The 21,105-nt window shown below is 47.0% G+C and overlaps 1 protein-coding gene across 10 annotated transcripts in view; it reads right to left on the reverse strand.

Annotated features, from left to right (window-relative positions):
* LHFPL2 (LHFPL tetraspan subfamily member 2) overlaps nucleotides 1-21,105 on the reverse strand; it is a 163,056-nt gene that overhangs the window by 24,602 nt on the left and 117,349 nt on the right. For all 10 annotated transcript variants that reach the window (XM_017959680.3, XM_009208661.4, XM_021939495.2 and 7 more), the window contains one exon: nucleotides 6,394-7,008. In XM_017959680.3, the coding sequence (XP_017815169.1) occupies nucleotides 6,394-6,823 (430 nt within the window). In that variant the 5' untranslated portion in view covers nucleotides 6,824-7,008. The remainder of the gene's footprint in view (nucleotides 1-6,393; nucleotides 7,009-21,105) is intronic.

Consider the following 21,105-nt stretch of genomic DNA (forward strand, 5'->3'; position numbering starts at 1 on the left):
AACAACAACAACAACAACAAAAAACCAGTTCCTGTCTCTAGATTTACTAAATTAATACCTGCTTGGCCCACTTGCTTTTCAGCAGTCATTTTTTAATTTAATGATATGGTTGAATTCTTCATTCCCTTTATGTATTATTTATTTTATATTTCTTTTGCTTCTCTATGGTACAGTTTATGAAATGATGACTCTCTAATACAGCCTGGGAGCAGAACTCAGGAAGTTGTAGACCTGCGTCTACAGGTCTCTGCACATAGCAGGCACCCAATAAAAGTGCCTAGGACTGAAATTGAATTCTGACCTGCCTTCTCACAACATGTCTGCATTTGTTTTACCTTTTTACCAAGGGACTACTAAAGGCTGGTGAATTAGGAAATGTGTCCTATCAGTGGTAAGGTTAAACTGCTCAGACACGGAACTGTTGGACCTGACTTCTGGTGGAGCATCGTCTGTCTGGAGAGCCAGAAACCAAGAGCCTCCCTTTGGCAGCCAGAGGTCTTCAGGGCTTTATGCTCACCAGGAAGAAAAGGAAGGGCTGTTCCTTCTACTCTCCCCATGCCTCTTTGAGGGTGTTCTGAAGGTGGGCAACCAAGGTCACACCACCCCAGAGAAAGCCCAGTGACTTTTTCTGGAGTAAAATTCTGAGGCAGGGCTCTGTGTGCGCCAGGCATCTCCGTCCCTCTCCCTGTGCTTCCCGATCCCCTGTTCTGATTTCTCTCCTCTCAGTGGCTGACCTTGTCTTTTGGGCCTGGGAGTGAGTAAGTAGGGCATGAGAACAGTCATGGGGTTGGGCTATGGTCCTAACCTTGCTGCTTAAGGTAACTTTTTATCCTGTGTAAAAAGCAGTGAGAATACCAAGTCCTGGAGAGTGATCAGCTGCATTTCATATGCCGGCCCTTCCACCCACCAGATTTATGACAAAAGCAATTCTGTAAGCGGCAAAGGCAAAATCCCCACTTGTCTGTCCCGGCTTTTCCTTTTATTGCTTTTTTTCATGTTGTCCTCTTTCACCCTCAATCATCGCTCACTTCCAAGAAGGCTGAGCCTGCACACACCAGGCCCTTCACTGCCAGCGCCATTCCCACGACCACACCCTTCACCGCAGCCCTGCAGAGGCAGGGTTCAGCCCCAGGGCAATCTATCTGGTCAGACTGGTGGGGCAGCTTGCTCAGGCTGTCCTGCTGGACTGAGACCCATGCAGACAGAGGGCTGGAGGGAGTAGAGAGTGTGAGAGCCAGCCCAGCATAAAGGGAAGACTGGAAGATAGCAGGCAGCTGGCCGGTGGCTCATGCTCATGGCGGTCCCTGTGGAATAGGCCCAGCCAGCACAAGTGAGCCAAATCCTGAGCTCAGTTTAATGGCTTCAGTCCCAAACCTGAGTCACTGGGGATTCCATGGACTTCTAAGAGAACCCTGCACGCATTTCCAAAAACAAACTGCTTGATGTTGTCATGGAAAACCTGGATCTTTGCATTCTACGGTTTCACGATGGATTATATCCAGGTCACGACCTAAGGAAGACAGCCGGCAAAAAGCCAACGCTGCTGGCTGATCACCGGCTTTTGTAACGAATCCCAAAGGGATGCGAACCGATGTGTGCTGCTGGCTCTGCCAAGTCCTTGGACAAGTTCTCACCTCTGAAGACCAATCAGCCTGTGGTTTACTCCGCCAGGAGGCTCTGGGAAGCCACCTGCAATCAACATTCAATGGCTAGAAGCTGCCTCCAGAAGGCGAAGGAATGCAAAATGTGCATGTCAGGGGAAGGGGAGTGGGAGGAAGGAGCTCTTTGTTTTCCTGTCAATTTGACTGCTCTCTCCTGCTTTTTAAAGAAATGATCTGAGGACACCCCTGGTTACACCAAAGCCATAGGACTGCTGTGCGCCCTGAGCTCCAACACAGGCAGGCTCTTAAGGACAGGGAAAGACCCTACACACTGTATTTGTGTTTGATTTGAACAGAATAAGGTCAATTCTAAAAGCTACAAGATATCCGTGTTCCTTAGAATGCAACAAATCCAGGAAACCTATAATATACTAAAACTTGCCAAGAAAGCAGAAATACTTTAATAATGATTCTATAGCTACCATTTATTATTTACTGTGTGTTAAGCACTATGCTTAAGCCTTTTTATGTAGCATCTAACTTAATCCTCAAAACAGTCCTGAGGTATAAAGTATTATACCCATTTTACAAGTGAGAAAACTATGGCTCAGAAAAGTGAGGCAAATTGGTCCGTGTTTCAAAGGCACATTCAGGTGAGGCTTGACCCCTCATTACTGCGTGAGTGCTGAACATCAAGGACACGTGCACAGTATTTAGAAAGTATCAGCCGGATGTCCACCATTAGGCCAGGCCCTGAAGGCAGATCCTGCTATCTGGATTCACGTAACAGGCAATAGTTATATTTCATTACTGTTTAAGTTAGCCCAGAGTTTGGGATTTCCACTGAAGTAGCAGATTCTTTCACACTCAATTTCTAAACTCGGACAAGATTTTGATTAATTGTGCTGTGTTTTTTATAGACAGTGAAGGCTACACAAGCCTGTGGCCTATTTATATCTTAAAATTAGGTATAGCAAAATAATATGCTTACGATCATTTTTCATCCAGTCACATTTTCGCCAAAATGTAAGGTGTAAGAACAAACACAGCCTGAGTATATTTCTAAAGAATCTTTTTGTTGCTCTGGCAACGGGCTCCTTTCTCACCATTTGTTTCGGTGTTGAAGAGATCCAGGGCTGAGGGAGACGGGGCATAGGGAGAGAAGAAGCCGGTGCTCACAGCTGCAGCAAGTCCTTGCTGAGGCTGGGGCTGACCAGAGGCTATCACAGATTGGCCAACGGGAGAAAGCCAGCCAGCCCTTTCGGATGCCAGTGTGGCAACGTCCTCAGCCATGGATGCAAGAACCACAGCGCCCCTTACACTGGCTTGAAGTGCATGATGAGACCTCCGATAGGGGAGAAAGCGCCCACTGAGTATCCCTTGCAGGTGTGACCCCCAAACATAAGAAGTATAGATCAGTCCCTCTTTTTCATGATTTCTTCTCTGAAGGGTGATGCTAGGCTGGACAGAGAAAAGAGACCAGTTATTTCCTGCATTTCAGCACTTAGATCAGTGGCTCCTAGACAGCAGTCAAACTATGCAGGAATCTCTGCCTCCTGCCAATTTAAAATTCTGAGTAATTTAAGAATTTTTAAGATGCTGCATAGGTAACAGGAGTAAGGAGGAAGTTAAAGCTTCTAGACTGGAAAGAGGCAGAAGATCAGCACCAGCCCTCAGGAGTGCTCCTACTTCTTTCTCCTCAACCCTCCTCCCAGAGGCCTTGTGCAGACAGAAAAGTAAGAAAAACTCATTGGAGGCCAGGCACAGTGGCTCACACCTGTAATCCCAGCACTTTGGGGGCGGAGGTGGGTGGATCACTTGAGGTCAGGAGTTTGAGACCAGACTGGCCAACATGAGGAAACCCTGTCAATACTAAAAATACAAAAATTAGCCGGGCATTGTGGCGGGCGCCTGTCATCCCAGGAACTTGGGAGGCTGAGGCAGGAGAACCGCTTGAAACTGGGAGGGGGAGGTTTCAGTGAGCCAAATCATGCCATCGCATTCCCACCTGGGCAACAGCGTGAGAATCCGTCTTAAAAAAAAAGAAAAGAAAAAAGAAAAAAAACTCCCTGGAGCGTTCGAATACCGGAGAGCCATACTAATCTTTGTGCAATAATGAACACCGTGCCATTAATGTGAGGCACACGAGAGTACCAGAATGTGTTGGACTAATCCACATTCAGAGATGGAATTCACTCAACTAACACCTTATTATAAACTGCATGTAAATAGTCTTGAAGGATACTATGCTTTGCTTCTGAATGACTGCCAAAGATAGGTTTAGTGTTATGGCCCAAGATGTCCCACCCCTTCCAGTAAATGGCCACTGGTTTACTGGAAGATAGTGGGATCATCAAGTTTCTCAGGATAAGAAGCACCCCTACATGACAAACCAGGAGTCTCATCTACATACCAGCAAATCAATAAAGCCCATAATAAAGGCATGAAATCATCAAGGATGTACAAATACAACAGAGCGAGGGAACAGTAAACAGAAATCCTTCTCTCTGGTCAACCAGGGCTCTTCAACAGGATTAATAAATTGTGTGTGCTGGCTTCCCTTGAGCTACATGTTTGACTCTTCAAAAGCCTTCAGTAACATTTCTCTGCAAAAGTTTTAAGATATACACATGCATACACACACACACACACACACACACACACACACACACACCCCTGAGGCACCTTGTGTCCAAGGAGAATAAAGCAGGGACATTTCTCTGATAAGAAAATGATGGGCCGGGCGCGGTGGCTCAAGCCTGTAATCCCAGCACTGGGAGGCCAAGAGGGGCAGATCACGAGGTCAGGAGATCAAGACCATCCTGGCGAACACGGTGAAACCCTGTCTCTACTAAAAAGTACAAAAAAACTAGCAGGGTGAGTTGGTGGGCGCCTGTAGTCCCAGCTACTCGGGAGGCTGAGGCAGGAGAATGGCGTAAAACTGGGGAGGCGGAGCTTGCAGTGAGCTGAGATCCGGCCACTGCACTCCAACCTGGGTGACAGAGCGAGACTCCGTCTCAAAAAAAAAAAAAAAAAAAGAAAATGATGACTCAGTCTTGAAACCCACCTTTAACATTTCTGGGTGGTGAGATGCCAAGCTGAAGGGGAGAGACATCTTCAGAAGTGAGTCAAAAGGGGACAAGGAGCTTCACAGAATCAAACTCTAAGCCTAAAAATTCTAAAAGAAGGTCATATTTTCCAATCTTCCTATTTTTCAGAAGGAGAACGCTGAGACCCGGGGTGGTACATTTATCTCATGTGAAACTGCTATTGAGGAGCAATGCTGAAATACAGAATCCTGGTCTCCCAAATTCCATGAGTGCCTGGGTCACTTGTGGTATGGCTGATCCTGGCAGATGGAGAGATGAGGGACCTGAGACTTGTCCCTTTGGGCCAGAAAGTTTAAGGGGCCTGGTGTCTGGATGGTGTATTCCTCCATGAAAACAAATCAGAACTAAGGAGCAGGCCCTCTGTCATTTCTCTTGGCCCATTACTCCCCGTTCCCCACCTCCACCCTACACAGGGGCCTCCTAAGATTTGAGGAACAGTAAACTTTATCTTATCGGCTGTTTGGGAAAAAACTGTCATTTGATCTGTTTATTTGGAAGCCAGCCCTGCTGAGCTCAAGAGTTTGCTATGAGGCCGGCTAGAGTGCATTCGTTTGGGGGCTGCTGCTTTACTGCCCTGGACACATGGCTCAGTGTATAACTTTATTTTGAAGAATCCTGTGCACACACCTCTAGAATTTGCTGAGGGATGAATCACCTGTGCCCTTCATTTAGGGTTGTAGGTGGGTAACTTTGTCCTGTTAGAGTCTAGATTAATGTCTTGGTTAAAAAGTAAGCACCTGTTTTCTGAATATCAAAGCAAGAGTCTACTCCTCTACTTCTTTGGGGATGTCTTCAAACTCAGCTGTGTGTTTGTGTGTGAATTTCTGTCACCCAGAACAAGAACCTTGAATCAAACCTAGACAGACTATTATCCCATTGGTTCAGGACCCACCTTTCAAACCCACGCAGGGAAGCCTACAAAAGTGCTGGTAGCCGTGGATGCTTTCCCTGCAGCTCACAACCTTCTCCCTGGGACCACTGTAAAGAGCTCATCCTTTTCTTTCTGCCCATTTCTAATAAGCTCGTGAGTGAGAAATTCCCAGAAAATGGAAGAGTTAGCTTGCATTTTCTGATCTGAGTGCACAGAACATTCTGTCAGGCTCTAGGAGACAGACAATTTAAACCAGAACCTCACTAAACACACAGCAGCTGATACTAATTCCTTCCCAGCCCCTGTCTTCCCCGCCCAAGCTGAAATCATCTGGGGGCTGGAGCGGAGAGTGGATGGGGAAGCAGGCTTGCTGCTTCTTAATGAGCGACCCCACTTACATTCCTCTTAGCATCGAGTGCTTGCTGAAGGTGGGACTCACGCTTTCCGTAATTCCTCAGGGAGTTGCACTGAAGTGGAGAGCATGCTTTTAATTTAATGGGAAACACAAAAAGTAGGAGTAGTTACTCAAACCAAAACCAACACCTTAGACCCCGAGGAAATAAGCAATGAGGAGGACCATGTAACACCAGAGAAGAACAAGCCCGTTTTCTTGTGGGGTAAGACAGGGGAAAGAGGCCCATGCGAGCAGCACACAAACGTCGCCTAGAACGGAAGGGGCAAAGGAAACCTGATTAGAGAGAAAATGGTCTTCTCCAAAACTGGCAGGAAGCAAATGCCCGGTGCCAGAGTGCGCTGCACCGGCAGCTCTCCATCCCTGCATCCCACCGTGCCCGGGGTCCTGCCTTCTTACCTGCAATTCCTTGCAACAGCCCACAGACGTTGAAGATGCTTTTCTTCATGATGCTCTGTACACACATGGTGAAGACGGACACCAAGGCCACCATGCAGAGAATAAAGATTCCCACAGCCAGGAAAATAGCTGTGGCCTGCCAGAAGCCGCTGGCGATCTCGCCGAAGCTCTCGGCGTAGGGCCCGCACAGCGTGTCCCTCTGGAAGTGCTGCATCCCTGGGTTCTGGATGCAGCGGGCGTAGATGCCCAGGGTGGGGTGGTAGGGCTCGGGGGAGCCCCCGCCTGGGCCCGCCGGCTCCGCGCCGCCGCGGCTCCTCGCTTTCCCGACCAGCCAGTCTGCGCTCATGAAGGCAATGAGCTCGGCAAAAGCCACTACAATACTCAGCAAGGTCCAGAGCATCGAGCGACAGGTGACAATGACATGACACATATTGATGTTCCAGGCGAAGAAAGAGTCAGGAGTCCACGGAGTTAATCAAAAAAAGAAAGTCGGTGGGGAAGGAGGCTCGGGCGGCCCGGGAAGGAAGTCGCAGCTGCAGTCATTCACTCCCGCCGCCGGCCGCGTTCATGCTGGGGACAGCGCTCCCGGACCCAGAGCACCGCCTGCGGCCTCACCTAGGGGAGAGGGAGGGCGGTTAGCAGCGCCGCCAGGCCCCGCCCCGCCTTCCCGCCGCGCAGCGACACAGTCCAAGCCCGGCCCGCGCCCGCAGAACCCTGCCAGCAAGCCCCGGGCCGGCCAGCATGCCAGGCGGTTGTTGCACTCGCTGCGTTTGTTTCAAGTTCTCCCTGACATCACTGCACTCAGAACTCTTATGTGGCAGTTAACCTTCTCTCTTGGGAGCGCTATGGAAGGAGGCGGCTAGTGCCAGGTCCTGCTCCCAACCCAGGGAGCACTGTCCCGGTTGCTGCTGCACTCTTAGGACAGGGCTCCCGCTCCCTCATCTTTTACTGGAAAAAGTCAAACAGCACAGGGATCCAGAGTGGAGGAGGCAAGAATGGCAATCAACTCTATTAGTGGATTTTTTTTTTTTTAAGTTTGCAAGACTTTTTGGCCTGCTGTTTTGGTACTAGGTGAGTTAAGTTTTGCGAAACTTGCACCAAGCGCTTTTGCTTAACAGTAGAGAGTAGCAACACCCCACTTTTATTTCCTGGAAATTAAATTACTAGCAGAGACATGTGTGTTTGCTTCATAGGTAAATAAGAAACAATCCCATGAAAAAGAATAAACAAAACATTGCTCCCACACCTATATTTCATCCATTTTTCACAGGGTGATTTTTAGACAAAATAATTTACACTAATTAAAACTCAGAGGGAAAAAAACCTTAAGAGTTCATGCCTTACTTGAGGAAATTATTTTTAAAAGACATTAATGACCGTTAACTAAGCATCATTACAACTGAGTGGACTTGTTGACAACAGAACCTTGTCTATGAAGAATGCATCCCTTGAATTGTCCCAATTCATCCCATGTGCCTCTGCCTAAGCTTCGATTCACCCCAGGTCTGGAACTCAACGTGCCCATTGTTTCTCATTTCACAGAGGCCTCATTCTGTCCCCAAGGAGGAATGACTTCATTACCAGAAGACATTGCTCCAATGGCTCAAGCCTTCTTCAGAGGAGTCTAGACCCTGAAATGGGGGCCAGCAGTGCTGGTCTGCAGCCCCGTTTTCTGCCCCATTTCAAGGCCAAGAACAATCCCTCAGCTTACATCTGGGCACATGGCCCTGCTCTGAATGATTAGATCTCATTAACTGAGGTCAAGTCAACTCCATGAGAACTGCAAAGAGCCCCCTGGCATGTTGGGAGTGGGGTGAGGCAGGGAGTTATCAAAGAGGAAGAGAAGCGGGGAAATAAGGAAGCCCAGTGTCAAAGCTTAAAATGCCCGTTTCTACACCCTGCACCAGCTGTCTGCCTGCTGGCTGACTTCCTAATTAGCATGTGATCTACCCATCCCTTGAAACATGATGTATTTTAAAATCGTCATATCATGGTGGTTGCTATACAAGATGCTATTTTGGGGACACAGCTCGTGCACTACTAGGAACATATGCACTTAATTGTCAGGGTGTGTGTGCATGTGTCACAACGCTATGCCGAGCACTGGATAAGGGAAGGGAGTCCATCAGGTATGGGTTCCAAAGCCAGCTCCAGTACTGACCATGTGCATGTCTAACTTCTCAGAGCTTCCTCATCTGAGCTGGTAAGGGTAGCCTACCTCACCAGATTATTGCAAGGAATGAACAAGAACCTACTGAAGCACCCACACAGTGCCTGGCAGAGTAAGTGCTCAACAAGTATCAACTCCTTGCCCTCAGAAGCTTTTCCTGCAACATAGATGACACCGTTCAGACAACTATTGGTCCAGTGGAGGTGCCCAGTAGATTACAGAAACCTGGCCACTGCACACAGAAAACATTAAGCACAGGCTACTTAGAGATGGACGAGGTCACTCATGTCTAAACTTTCCTGGCTGCCTTCAAGGGCAGAGTCCTGGTCTTCCTGTTTCCCCACTACCTAACTCAGCTGCCAATCTACCTGGTGGAGATAAATTAGCATTCAGCCAGAAGGTATAGCCTACTCCAACTGACTCATTCTCAGCTCCTCCTCCAGATAGTACCGAATAGAAAGCCTTTTGAGGCCGGGTGTGGTGGCTCAAGCCTGTAATCCCAGCACTTTGGGAGGCCGAGACGGGTGGATCACGAGGTCAGGAGATCGAGACCATCCTGGCTAACACGGTGAAACCCCATCTCTACTAAAAAATACAAAAAATTAGCCGGGCGAGGTGGCGGGCGCCTGTAGTCCCAGCTACTCGGGAGGCTGAGGCAGGAGAATGGCGTGAACCCGGGAGGCGGAGCTTGCAGTGAGCCGAGATCCGGCCACTGCACTCCAGCCTGGGCGACAGAGCGAGACTCCATCTCAAAAAAAAAAAAAAAAGAAAGCCTTTTGAGAAAAAAGTTACTGAGGGCTTTAGAGGAGATTGTTTATAATGAAAATAATCATTCTAAAAGAGAACAAGAAAATGAACCAAAAAGACTCCCAGGAGGCCCTGAGAGGCTGCACGTGCCCACCAGGCTCACAAATACTTTGAGTCCACAGGTGGCAATCCCAGCCTGTTGAGTGCTTTATATAAAGCCTTCCCATTTGATTAGAAAACCATTTTAGTTATGCCCAGCCAATCTCTGTCCCATCCCTTTTCTGTTAAATGTAATTTTTCTTTTTTCTTTTTTTTTTTTTTTTGAGATGGGGTCTCACTTAGTCACCCAGGCTGGAGTGCAGTGGCATGATCTTGGCTCACTGCAATCTCTCTGCCTCCCCGGTTCAAGCAATTCTCCTGCCTCAGCCTCCAGAGCAGCTGGGATTACAAGCACACATGACCATGCCTTGCTAAATTTTTTTTAGTAGAGATGGGGTTTCGCCATGTTGGCCAGGCTGGTCTCAAACTCCTGACCTCAGGTCATCCACCCACCTTGGCCTCCCAAAGTGCTGGAATTACAGGCCTGTGCCATTGCCCCAGCCTGAATATAATTTTTCAATGAGAACATTCATATTTGTCCTCCTGCAGAACTGCAGGGCTCCTACAACCTCTCAGGTGACTTGTATCTTAATGACTACTCCAGTGTCCACTGCCCTGGCCAGCAAGGTCTGCTCAGAGTGAGGAATGCAATTAGTTTGCAGCATCTGAAGAAAAAGGCTGTAAAAGTTCAGGAGAGGAGAAGATGGGACGTCTGGGCTTAGCAAAATGCCTGAGAACTATCTGAAGGCAGGATTGCTTAAGGACCCACATGCTTAAGTTAAAATAATATAGTTCCCTCTCCTTTGTGCTAAAACATTTCCTCATTCACTGCACCAAATTCTCACACTCACACAAGATTGGCTGGGATGAGGGCTTCATTATTCTGTTTTCAACGGGGGGAAAAGATGCTCTGTTCTCCCTAGTAAGTTTGCTAACTGCTACTCTCAGAGGAACAGTTGTGATACGCAAGGCTGACTAAAACTGAGGCTTCCTGGGGGCTGTGATATGGTTTGGCTGTGTCCCCACCCAAATCTCATTTGAATTATACTCCCATAATTCCCACGTGTTGTGGGAGGGGTCTGGTGGAAGATAACGGAATCATGGGGGTGGATCCCCCTTACTGTTCTCATGGTAGTGAATGCATCTCACGAGATCTGATGGTTTTATAAGGGCAACCTCTTTTGCTTGGTTCTCATTCTCTCGTCTGCCACCATGTAAGACATGTCTTTCGCCTTCCACCATGTTTGTGAGGCATTCCCAGTCACGCAGAACTGTGAGGAGTCCATTAAACCTCTGTTTCTTTATCAATTACCCAGTCTAGGGTATGTCTTTACCAGCAGTGTAAAAACGGACTAATAGAGGCTGCAAGCAAAGTTCTTAGGGTGGCAGGACAAGGGACCATCTCGAAGTGCAGCAGGGGCCTTCTGCAGTGGTCTGTGCTCTGTGAAGTGTACCAGTTTGGCGAAGTGTACTCAAAGGCAGGTACCTACTGAGACATCTGTATCAAACGGGAAAGAGATCCTCATGACAGAACTCTGTTAACCACAGGGATATGGTGCACAGCCCTCCTCGGCCTGGCATCCGTTGCTATTAACCGTAATGCCTGCTTCCACAAAGCCCACTTCATAAACCAGGCCTTCACTGCCATTCTACGTAAACGACTTCTCTCCATGGGCCACTAAATACGTTTCCCTTCGAGAACACCTGACCTTACTATCGCATCCCTGGTGATTGTGGATAATCTAGACAGCCCTCTTGATGTTCAGAAAACGATGACTGGCACAAAGGTGTGCAAAGTAAAGCCTCTTCACTTAAAAAAAAAAAAAAGACAAATGAGAATCCTGCAGAAACCTACATTAATACCATAGGATAGGGAGCAAAGAGGAGTTTCTAAATGGCTGGTCTGTGGGAGTCAGTCCTGTGTACGGATTCTTCCCAGAGCCCTACTTTGAAAAGGTAGAGTGAAGGTCCTCAGCAGAGCTGAGCTGGGGTTTGTCACTTAAATCCCGGGTCTGTCTTTGGCAGCTTCCTGCTGTCAGCAGGGAAGAAAGCACATGTGAAGCCAGAACCACCCAGTGCCCATCGGCTGGATCACCCGGACAGAAACTCAGGAGCAAAGTTCTTATCTACCTGGAAAGAATAAGGGAAACCGGAAAGACGTTGATCAAGGCGGCATCAAAAAGCTCTCAGTCCCCATCCTGATGGGAACAGCACACCCAAAGAATGAGGCCAGGACAAACAATGTTTCGAAGAACACTACCTTGCTTACTCACCCTGGTTCTGTTTTTCAACTTTATTATGAACGTTTTCAAACATAGATATGAGTTGGCAAGAACAGACAATGAACACCCACATACCCAACACCCAGATTCAACATTTGTTAACATTTTCCTGTATCTGTTCCATCAATCTGTAGCATACACACTCACACATTTTCTCAAATATCTGAAAATGAGTTGCAGATGTTTTGACACTTCACCCCTAAATACTTTAGCATACACCTCCTAAAAATAAGAACATTTTCCTATATAACCACAACAAGATTAGGACACTCAAGAGAATGGACAATAATCCCCTTATACCCAAAGTCTAGTTCCTACTCAAATTTCCCTACCCCTGCACTGTTTTTAATAGCGGTTTTCTTAAAACCATGACTCAATCACGGCTCATACATTGCATTTGATTAGGTTCTTTTAGTCAAGGATAGTCTTCCCACCACAACCTATTCCACCCCATCCCCATTATTTTCCCCCTGACATTGACTATTTGAAGACACTGGGCTAGTTGTCCTACAAAATACTCAACAACCTGGATTTGTCGATTTCCTCATGATTTCATTTCAACTTGTTCTCTATCCTCTATTTCAGAGAAACTGGAAGTTACATCTAAAGGCTAGACTGGTAGATTCTTGGCTGATCTCTATTTTCATTCTTGCAGTCTCCCTCAGACACATGAATCCCGCAAGGGTCAGCAATATGGCCTCCATCCCCATTTCTTCTGCAAGGATGAGAGGATTAAGAGAAGTAGAATGTATGTGCTTTTGCCTTCCAAGAGCTGGAAAGACCCTCCAGAGTGCTGCTTCTTAAAGTGTGGTTTCCCGGACCATCACCCAGAGAATGACAGCTACCTGTTTCAAAAAGGACGTTCCTGGTCCCCAACCAACCATTGATTCAAACTTTTTGGGTGGTGCCAGAATCTGCATTTCTCACAAGCTCCCAGGAGAGCCTTTCACAGAAAGTCCACTGTGAGGCAGCGTGGGAAAGGTCGGCTCCATGGTATTGGCGAAGGGAGGTAAAGAGCAGAGGCAGGAGGAGTGTGGCCTGGCTCAGTCAGGACAGACCCAGGGGCCAGATCACTTGTCCCCTGCACAGCTCATGATGCCTCCCAGGTCACAGGGCCCAGTGACTGTAGGGAAACCAGCTGTTCTCCCAGCTCATCTGTTGTCTGATAATCCTTGTACAGCATGAAACGATCTGCCCAAACATTCAGGTCCTTTTCTTCAGAGGACAAAAGCAGCTTTCAGAACTGGAAGGATAGTGCTGGCACAAAAAGCACAGGACCTTGCATGACTTAAAAAAAAATGTACCAAAGGAGGTTTTGAAACTCTCACTCTGGCCACCCCGTAAAACACACTGACTACAGAAATCCAGACATCTTGATTATATTTAAGAGGACCCAAATGCACTAACAATTCTATTATTCTTTAGGGTACAGTCTAAACATGCTCAACACCTCCTGCTTTTGCCAATTTCCTTGGCTCAACTTCCGATCGACTCCTCTTCTCCATCCCATCTCTGACTTCTGGGAAAACTCTGAATCTATGGTTCCCAATTAGGGGCAATTCTGTCCCCATCCCAACTCCGCAGGGGACATTTGGCAATGTCCGAAGGCATTTGGGGCTGTCACAGCTATGGGGTTGGGGGTGTGTGCTACTGGTATCTGGTGGACAAGGGTGCTGCTAAACAAAAATTACCTGGCCCCAAATGTCTGTATCATCAATGTCGAGAAATCCTGCTCTGGGGGCTTCTCACAAAGGGCAATTTTGAATGTACAGGAGCAACTTAAGATGATTTTTAAGATCTATTTTTAAAAGGTCTATTCTGATGAGTATGTCTATAATCTGGACATTCACAATATTTACTAAATTAAATATATTTTTAGTTGTTTTTCTCCATTTTTAAAAAACGCCATGCTAGTTTGGATATCCAAGATGATAGGATGACAGGGCCTGGGGCCCCAGAAGCCAGGGCAGACTAACTCAGAACCTCGTGCCCTTGAGCCTGTCTTTCCTGGGGTCCTGGGTGGTCTCTGCATCACACGCTAAAGTTAACTTCTGTTTTCAGAAATCTCTATTCTGCGAATGGCAAAATGGGGCTCCCCACTCATTACTGTTACCTTTCTTCACCTACACCTGAGGGGCCCGGACACGGGTTCAGAAAACTAAACGGTTGGCCACACGGCTTCTGCTTCTTTCAGACTCCTCTCCTCCAGAGTCGGGCTGGTCACTCAGGAGGTACTCAGGTGGCCGTGGCCACCCCACATCTCAGGGAACCTCAAGGACCCTACGAGGTAGACCTATAAGATTTTCAGGCTTGCTGATTCTTACCTGACCCCTCTTAAAAGATGCTTCTCTTCCCCTTGAAACTATTGACATTCTCAGCTGCCTGGCAGCCCCTCCCTCCAAACACACCTGAACAAGTCTCTTTTTTTTCTGGGCATGGGACCCCCAGTGAGCTCTCTGACCCCATGCTCACTGTCAAGTTTGTTGTTTAATGCACTCATCCTGGCCAGTCATAGGTTTCTTTCTTGATGCCAACTCCAACTCCTCCTGTATCCAATTAACCTACCTCTGGGCACCCATTTCTAGAGAGGCCATTTCCCCTCCCATCCTGAGGTATCTGTATTAGTCTGTTCTCATGCTGCTAATAAAGACATACCCGAAACTGGGTAATCTATAAAGGAAAGAGATTTAATGGACTCACAGTTCCACATGGCTGGGGAGACCTCACAATCATGGCAGAAGGCGAATGAGGAGCAAAGGTACATCTCACATGGCAGCAGGCAGGAAAGCATGTGCAGAGGAACTGCCCTTTATAAAACCAGCAGATCTCGTGAGACTATTGACTATCATGAGAACAGCATGGGAAAAACCCGCCCCTATGATTCAGTTACCTCCCATTGGGTCCCTCCCATGACACGTGGGGAGTATGGGAGCTACATTTCAAATGAGATTTGGGTGGGGACACAGCCCAACCATATCAGCGTCTACAGCCAGAGATGGAAGGTCCACTTGTCTAGTCCTGTTTTCTAAATGATTCCTTCTCTTCTAAAGCCCACTTGCATATTTTATGTTTGTTTTCCCTCTATTTCTACAAATGTCCTCATCTAAAAGCTCTTTAGGCAAGTCTTTCTTTATGTGTCTGTCCAACAGGCAGGAGGAGCTGAACAAACCAACCTCTAAGGGAGACACTAAAATCTGATGTAGCCCAGATCCCATAAGCCGGGGTCATATGCCTATGCCTGTATAGACCATGGGGTCGAAAGCATTTTCAATTTGTTTACATGAAATTAAAACTTGAATTTCAGGAGTTGCCTTTTAATGCCACTGCTTTATAGGAATTTTAAATGAAAGGTGTTTTTCAAGCTTACAATGAATTCTGTGATATTGGGCAAAATATAAGTCTTAAAGTGAACCTCTTGTGTCTTCTCAGGATAAGAGAGTTTTAATTAAGAAAAGTAACAGGCCAGGTACAGTGGCTCACACCTATAATCCCAACAGTTTGGGAGGCCAAGGCGGGAGGATCATCTGTGGCCAGGGATCAAGGTACCCAGGGTTTTCCAACTTTCCCTAATGAGAATGCCACATTCAAAACTGTAGAAAGGTTGATACTTTCTCCATTCATTAACTATAGGAATTCCCCAAATATTTAGGATTCATACTACGCTTTGAAAACAGATGGGCTTCAGTGCAGCTTCCAACGAGATGCACACTCCTCAGGGGAATGTGAGCTTGATGCGCAGCTGCCAGTAGCTCTAGGTACTTTGGAATACAGAATGATCCTTCAACTCTGGGCAGCAGCCTGGCCTGCAGGACTGAGCCGGTGTAATGACTCAGGAATGTGCCAGCTGGGAGGAGGTGGCCCAATGAGTGTTCCTCACTGCAGCCCAGATGAAGTCACTGCACGCTCAAAGTTCAAGATGGTCACAGAAAAACCCCTTTTTAAAAGTCTGAACTCTTGTACTTGTTCATATGATCCCAGTGTCCTCTTTCTGGGAAGAGGGACTTATTATTGTAGCTTCTAACAATAGTGAGGCATAGTAAACAGAGATAAAGTTCAGCTGGATGTCCCAGAAGCAGTGAGTATGTGTCAGGAAACCAGGCCTCTTAAAAACAAAGCAAAAGCCTGGGGCAGAAATGGCTTTAGGTCATTTCTATAAGAGAGGCTTCCCAACTCCCTGTTCCCCAGGTGCTCACCTGAATGGGCTGCTAAGCAAGGTGGGCAGAGGAAGCCTGTCTCATTCCACGCCCAGTGCTATGGACTCCCAGGGGCTCCAGCTACCTTGCTCCCCAGCATGAGCCAGGCTGGAGAAGATGACCACTGAGAACCCACACAGCCCTCCCTGAGAGAGAGACGCGAGGCAAGAGAGCCTGGGGGAATCCACAGAAGAGAAACTAGACTGGATTTTGGTTAGGTGGTAAAAAGGAGCATGTCCCTGGGATGCTGACAGATACTTCTTTGAGATGGTTAGGACAGACCTCATCACAGCAAACCATTTCTCACAGTCCTGATCACCTGAGGCCTCGCAAGAAGTTCCTTTTCTCTGTACCCCACAAGTGGGTGGCTAATTCTGGGTTCCAGTATAACATGGCAACAGCCAGAATCTGCCTCTGGGGAGGATCTGTCAGGCTTCACGAAGGGTACACAGGACAAAACCCCTCGCCTCCACCCCTCCAGGGCAAGGAGCTCATCCAGAAAGGCAGCATGTAAGAATGACTCAGTCTGGAGGCAGACTCTTCATCTGAACCCTGGTTCTACCAGGTCCTCAGTAGCGACCTTAGGTGAAATTGGGCCCATGTTCCTCAGTTCCTGTGTCTGTAAAATGGAGTAATAGCCTACCACATAGGGATGTTGTGAGGATCAACTAAGTTAAAATAAGAATCAAGCTTAGAACAGCACTTAGCACATGGCAAGCACTCCATCCGTGTGGACTATCCCCCTGCAACGGATCCAGCCTCCCCGTCCCTTGACCTGGCATAAACACGACCACTTCTGGGGTCATGTCTCAGGCACTCCTTTTGCCACTTAGATCTTCAGGTTCTGGAGCCCATCTGGCAGGTAGGTAATTAGCCTTTCCTTCAAATACTAATTTCCCCCGGAAAAGGCGTTGTGTGGCGGAAAGGATATAACACAGAGCTGGCATGGCTTCAGTGCTATAAATCACGCTCTAGCATTAACTAGCTCTGTGTCTTTGGGCAATAAACGCCACCTCTCTAAGGAGAGTGTCCTCATCTCTAAAGTAGGGGTAAGGAAAGTCGCTGCCACACTTTTCGGGTGGAACACAAAAACTGTGCACGGAGGGTCAGGCATAACTGCAGGTGCCAAGACATAGTAGGAATCATTACTATTATCATCATATTGGTCAACATTTATTTTTCTGTTGTTTATCTCCCCAAGGCCATAAAAACACCTTCTGTTATCATTCTAACTCTCTGTGGAAGGAAATTTGTCCAATGGCAAAGTAATAGACAAGGGAAAAAGACCACTAGGCAGGCAGGCAGGCAGGCAGGCAAACATGGGTCCCGACCCAGGCCCGGCTCTTGGCTAATGGGTGTGTGACCTCGCACGGCTCCACTGCCTCCACTGGCTTCAATGTCTCAGGCCCAAAGTGAAGGCGCTGCACTTGCAGATCACCACTGTCACTTTCAGCTCCAAAAGTCAGTCATTTCAAGCATATGACCACCTCTTCTACCTTCTCCCAGATTAGAGGCTCCTCCCAGAGCAGATGGCTCCATAAGACCTGCTCCTCTGGAGACGGAGGTCTCTGGGTGGAAGGAAGAGGGGGAGACCCCACAGGTTACCAGGAATGGCAAGGGACAGCCGTGGCTGATGGAGAGCTGGGCATGGCCGGGGCACACCCGTGGGCACTACACAAGGGGCTGGCCCAGGGCCCTGGCCAAGGGTGTGGGCTGGCCTGGCTCCCTCTTCTGCTCATATGTTTTTTTTTTTTTTCCTGGGGTGGGAGAATCTAACTCTGACTTCTATTCTTGGGAATATGGTAGAGCATTCCCCACTCCGGTCTTTGGGCTAACTGCTAAAAATGAGGTCCCCCCTGCACTGGGCCGCAGAGATGGACCCTGCCTTTAAAGGACCCCTACTCAGTTTTGAAAAATCACCAACTGTTCCTTTCTGATATACTTTTGCTTCCTGTTTCAGACAAGTAAAATGCTTGGAATCATTAACAATTTGATAGCTGTATGCCAAAGGACATGGCAGAATACAAAGTTTTAACCGTTTTTAAAAGGATTTCTATTTTGCTTTCTTACATATGTCAAGAAAGGTGCCAACTGATTAACACGTACATATCAATTGGAATTCTAAAGCTGAAAAAAGCCAGCACTATGGGAGACTCCTTTTTAAGTGACTTAGCTTCAGGCAAGAGTCAGAAGTCATGTCCCTTTCATTTCAAAACATAAACTGTATGAAACTGTCCTACAAAATTAACATTTGCTATTTATCCTCCATTCCTCAGTGAATTATTAAAATCAAGCAGTACAATTCTCTCATCAGTTACAAATGGCACCAGAAGGCTGATTTACATCTATCCAGGGGCAATTTCTGATGAGTATTTTTATTAATGATCTAATAAAATGTCTTGTTTTGTTATCAACTAAATGATTCAAATGATGTTTTAGAATCTAATACTCCAACCCAATAGTCTGGTGATGAAGCTACTGAGCTGACATTAATTTAAAGTGATTTGTAATTTTATTTGGCATTATCAATAACACCATGGATAGATTTAAATATTAAGAAAATTTTGGCTCCCATGCTGTCAAAGGCAGTATTTTATAAGGTTCAGTAAAATTGATCTGATTACGATGATAATCACCAATAGCAAAGGTCAGGGGTGAGAGGTTCTGATAAGATAAATTACTTGGCAGTCAGCCACGCACATCTTAAATTGACAAGTCGGCTGAAAGTTTGGGTTGTGAGAATAAAGCTATGTCAACAATAAGAATGACCCAAACACGTCCACTTTCAATCCTCCTGATTTCCTAACTTTTGTTCCAATCTGCCCTTTAGCAGAGATGGCTATTCATAAAAGGAAGTGCTGAACCATCTCAGGCCTTTGTGATGTGGGCAGGAATGAAAATGCGGACCTTCTAAGGCTGGCCATGCGGAGGAGAGCAATAACTCTTTTGCTGTGTGTAGATGCGACCCCTCCTCCCACCCCAGGAAACCAAGGGCCCGGGCTCTTAATAGTCCTGATGGATTTCTGAGGTAATAACAGGTGAAGCTGCATCAATTCTGCAAAAATAATTTTTCCCAGAACCCAGAATATTTGCTTTTTCCTCTCTTCTCACTAAACCTCTTGCTACTTGAAAATAATACTCATTAAACATCAGCTAAAACTAAAGCACTTAAAAGGAGTCACATTGGCCAGGCGTGTTGGCTCACAGCTGTAATCCTAGCACTTAGGGAGGCTGAAGCGGGTGGATCACCTGAGCTCAGGAGTTCAAGACCAGCCTGACCAACATGGCAAAACCCTGTCTCTACTGAAAAAACAAAAATTTGGCTGGGCATGGTGGCGGACACCTGTAGTCTCAGCTACTCAGGAGGCTGAGGCATGAGAATCGCTTGAACCCAGGAGGCTGAGGTTGCAGCGAGCCGAGATTGCACATCGCACTTCAGCCTGGGTGACAAGAGTGAGACTCTGTCTCAAAAAAAAAAAAAAAAAAATTTTTAAAAGGAATCTCTCATATTGCTGACCTCCCAAACCAGAGAATTCACATTAATATACATTTGCTGACACCTGTTTATCACTGTGATTACTACAGCCAACTTTCATCGAGCCAAGCACTGAAGTTCTAAAGTGGTAAGGCAATCCAGACACCTCTAGAACTAATACCTTGTTCACAACTGATTGTCCAAGGTTGAAGTACTCGACAATGGCGGGGGAGAGGGAAGGCAGGCAAGGAGACCTGAAGATACTCTTACCGCCCTCCGGAAACTGTTATTAACGCTGGAATCAGGAAATACACAGACATAATGAAGACCTGAGCCACTGAAGACCATAAACTAGGTCACTGAGAACGCAGTGCCTTGAGGTGGGTCGGGCAGGACCGAGGGGTGAGAATCTTGAGAACACCAAGATAAGGTCTCATCAGGGATATAATATCTGGGAAGTAAACAGATGGTTAATTCAAATGGGAGAGTTGTAGTTGGGGGGGAAAGGGTTGAAGTTTTTCTGCGTCTGTTGTATAACCCCAGATGGTTGCATAAAAACACTTAATAGAAGTCAAAAGGGTTGGACCATGCTGACATGGCTTATGTTCTCAGCAAGACAGAAATGGCTGATAACCCGTTTCTGGTATGTGCACGTGTGTGTCTGTGGTGTGTGTGTGTATTTCTGCAAGTAAAAATGGAAAATGAAGGGGCGAGTGATTTTTTAACCCAGGCATATCTGCTAGCTATATAGTATGATGAATTTCAAACAGAAGAATGAAAACTGACCTTATGTTCTCACAGCCCCTCATACCCATTCAAATTCACTTTTTAACTCACAGGATTATTTGTGAACTTTTTATAATGGTTTACGAGGAACAAGAATGACCCTGAACTACTTTAAGTATGTTAGGCACTCAGGAGACTTGGGAACTCTCAGTGTACAGAAAGCCCAGGGTAGGATGGAGCTCCCCCACGGTGAGGGTGTAGAAGAAGGCGGGAGGACCAGGATGTACCCTGGGGATGCTATCTGCCCGAGACAGGCAAAAGGGGGTAAATCTGCCAAAGAGACAGAGGACAAGAGACAACCTGCCAGACAGACAACCTACCAAGGATGAAGAATGAGGGGGGATGGTCCTAGAAGGCAATGGCGAGGACAGAAGGAGGGTGGCGATGGCCCACAGGGGCCAATGGCTGTCACTGACAGTCACACCCTGAGAAACAAGCATTTCCCCCTAAAAAGAAGTAACGAGTCTAGCAGGAACTGAAGTCAGTCTTGCCGTGGCCTAAGATACACTTCAAAATGTTGTGCGCTGCATTTTAGCTGAATTCTCAATTTCTCAACCCTGAACATTTAATTTAAAAAGTCCCAAGCAGTACTTTATCTGAGGAGTCATTACAATAAACAGGCAGTTAGCACAAGGTCAAGATAAGGAAGAATGTGAACAACACAATGGTGTAGATGCTGTGGAGGGGCCGGGCAGGGGGCTGGGGGGAAGGAAACGAGCCGGACAATGCACAGATGTCTGTTTTCGCTGCCAGGAGTTCAGACAAACAGGAAGACCTTAAACTTCTCCAACCGGGAACACTGGGTTTTACCTGATGAGCAGAGGAGCTGAGCACATGACTAGAAACAGAAACAGAAGGTTGTCATTAAGGCGACAAGGCTCGCTCCACACAGAACCCACACCCAGCCTCGTTCTCAGGAAAACCCAAGCCTTGCTCACTTTGCACCCGGGTTATGCTCCT

Source organism: Papio anubis, chromosome 5, assembly GCF_008728515.1.
Source record: "Papio anubis isolate 15944 chromosome 5, Panubis1.0, whole genome shotgun sequence".
Lineage (NCBI taxonomy): Eukaryota > Metazoa > Chordata > Mammalia > Primates > Cercopithecidae > Papio > Papio anubis.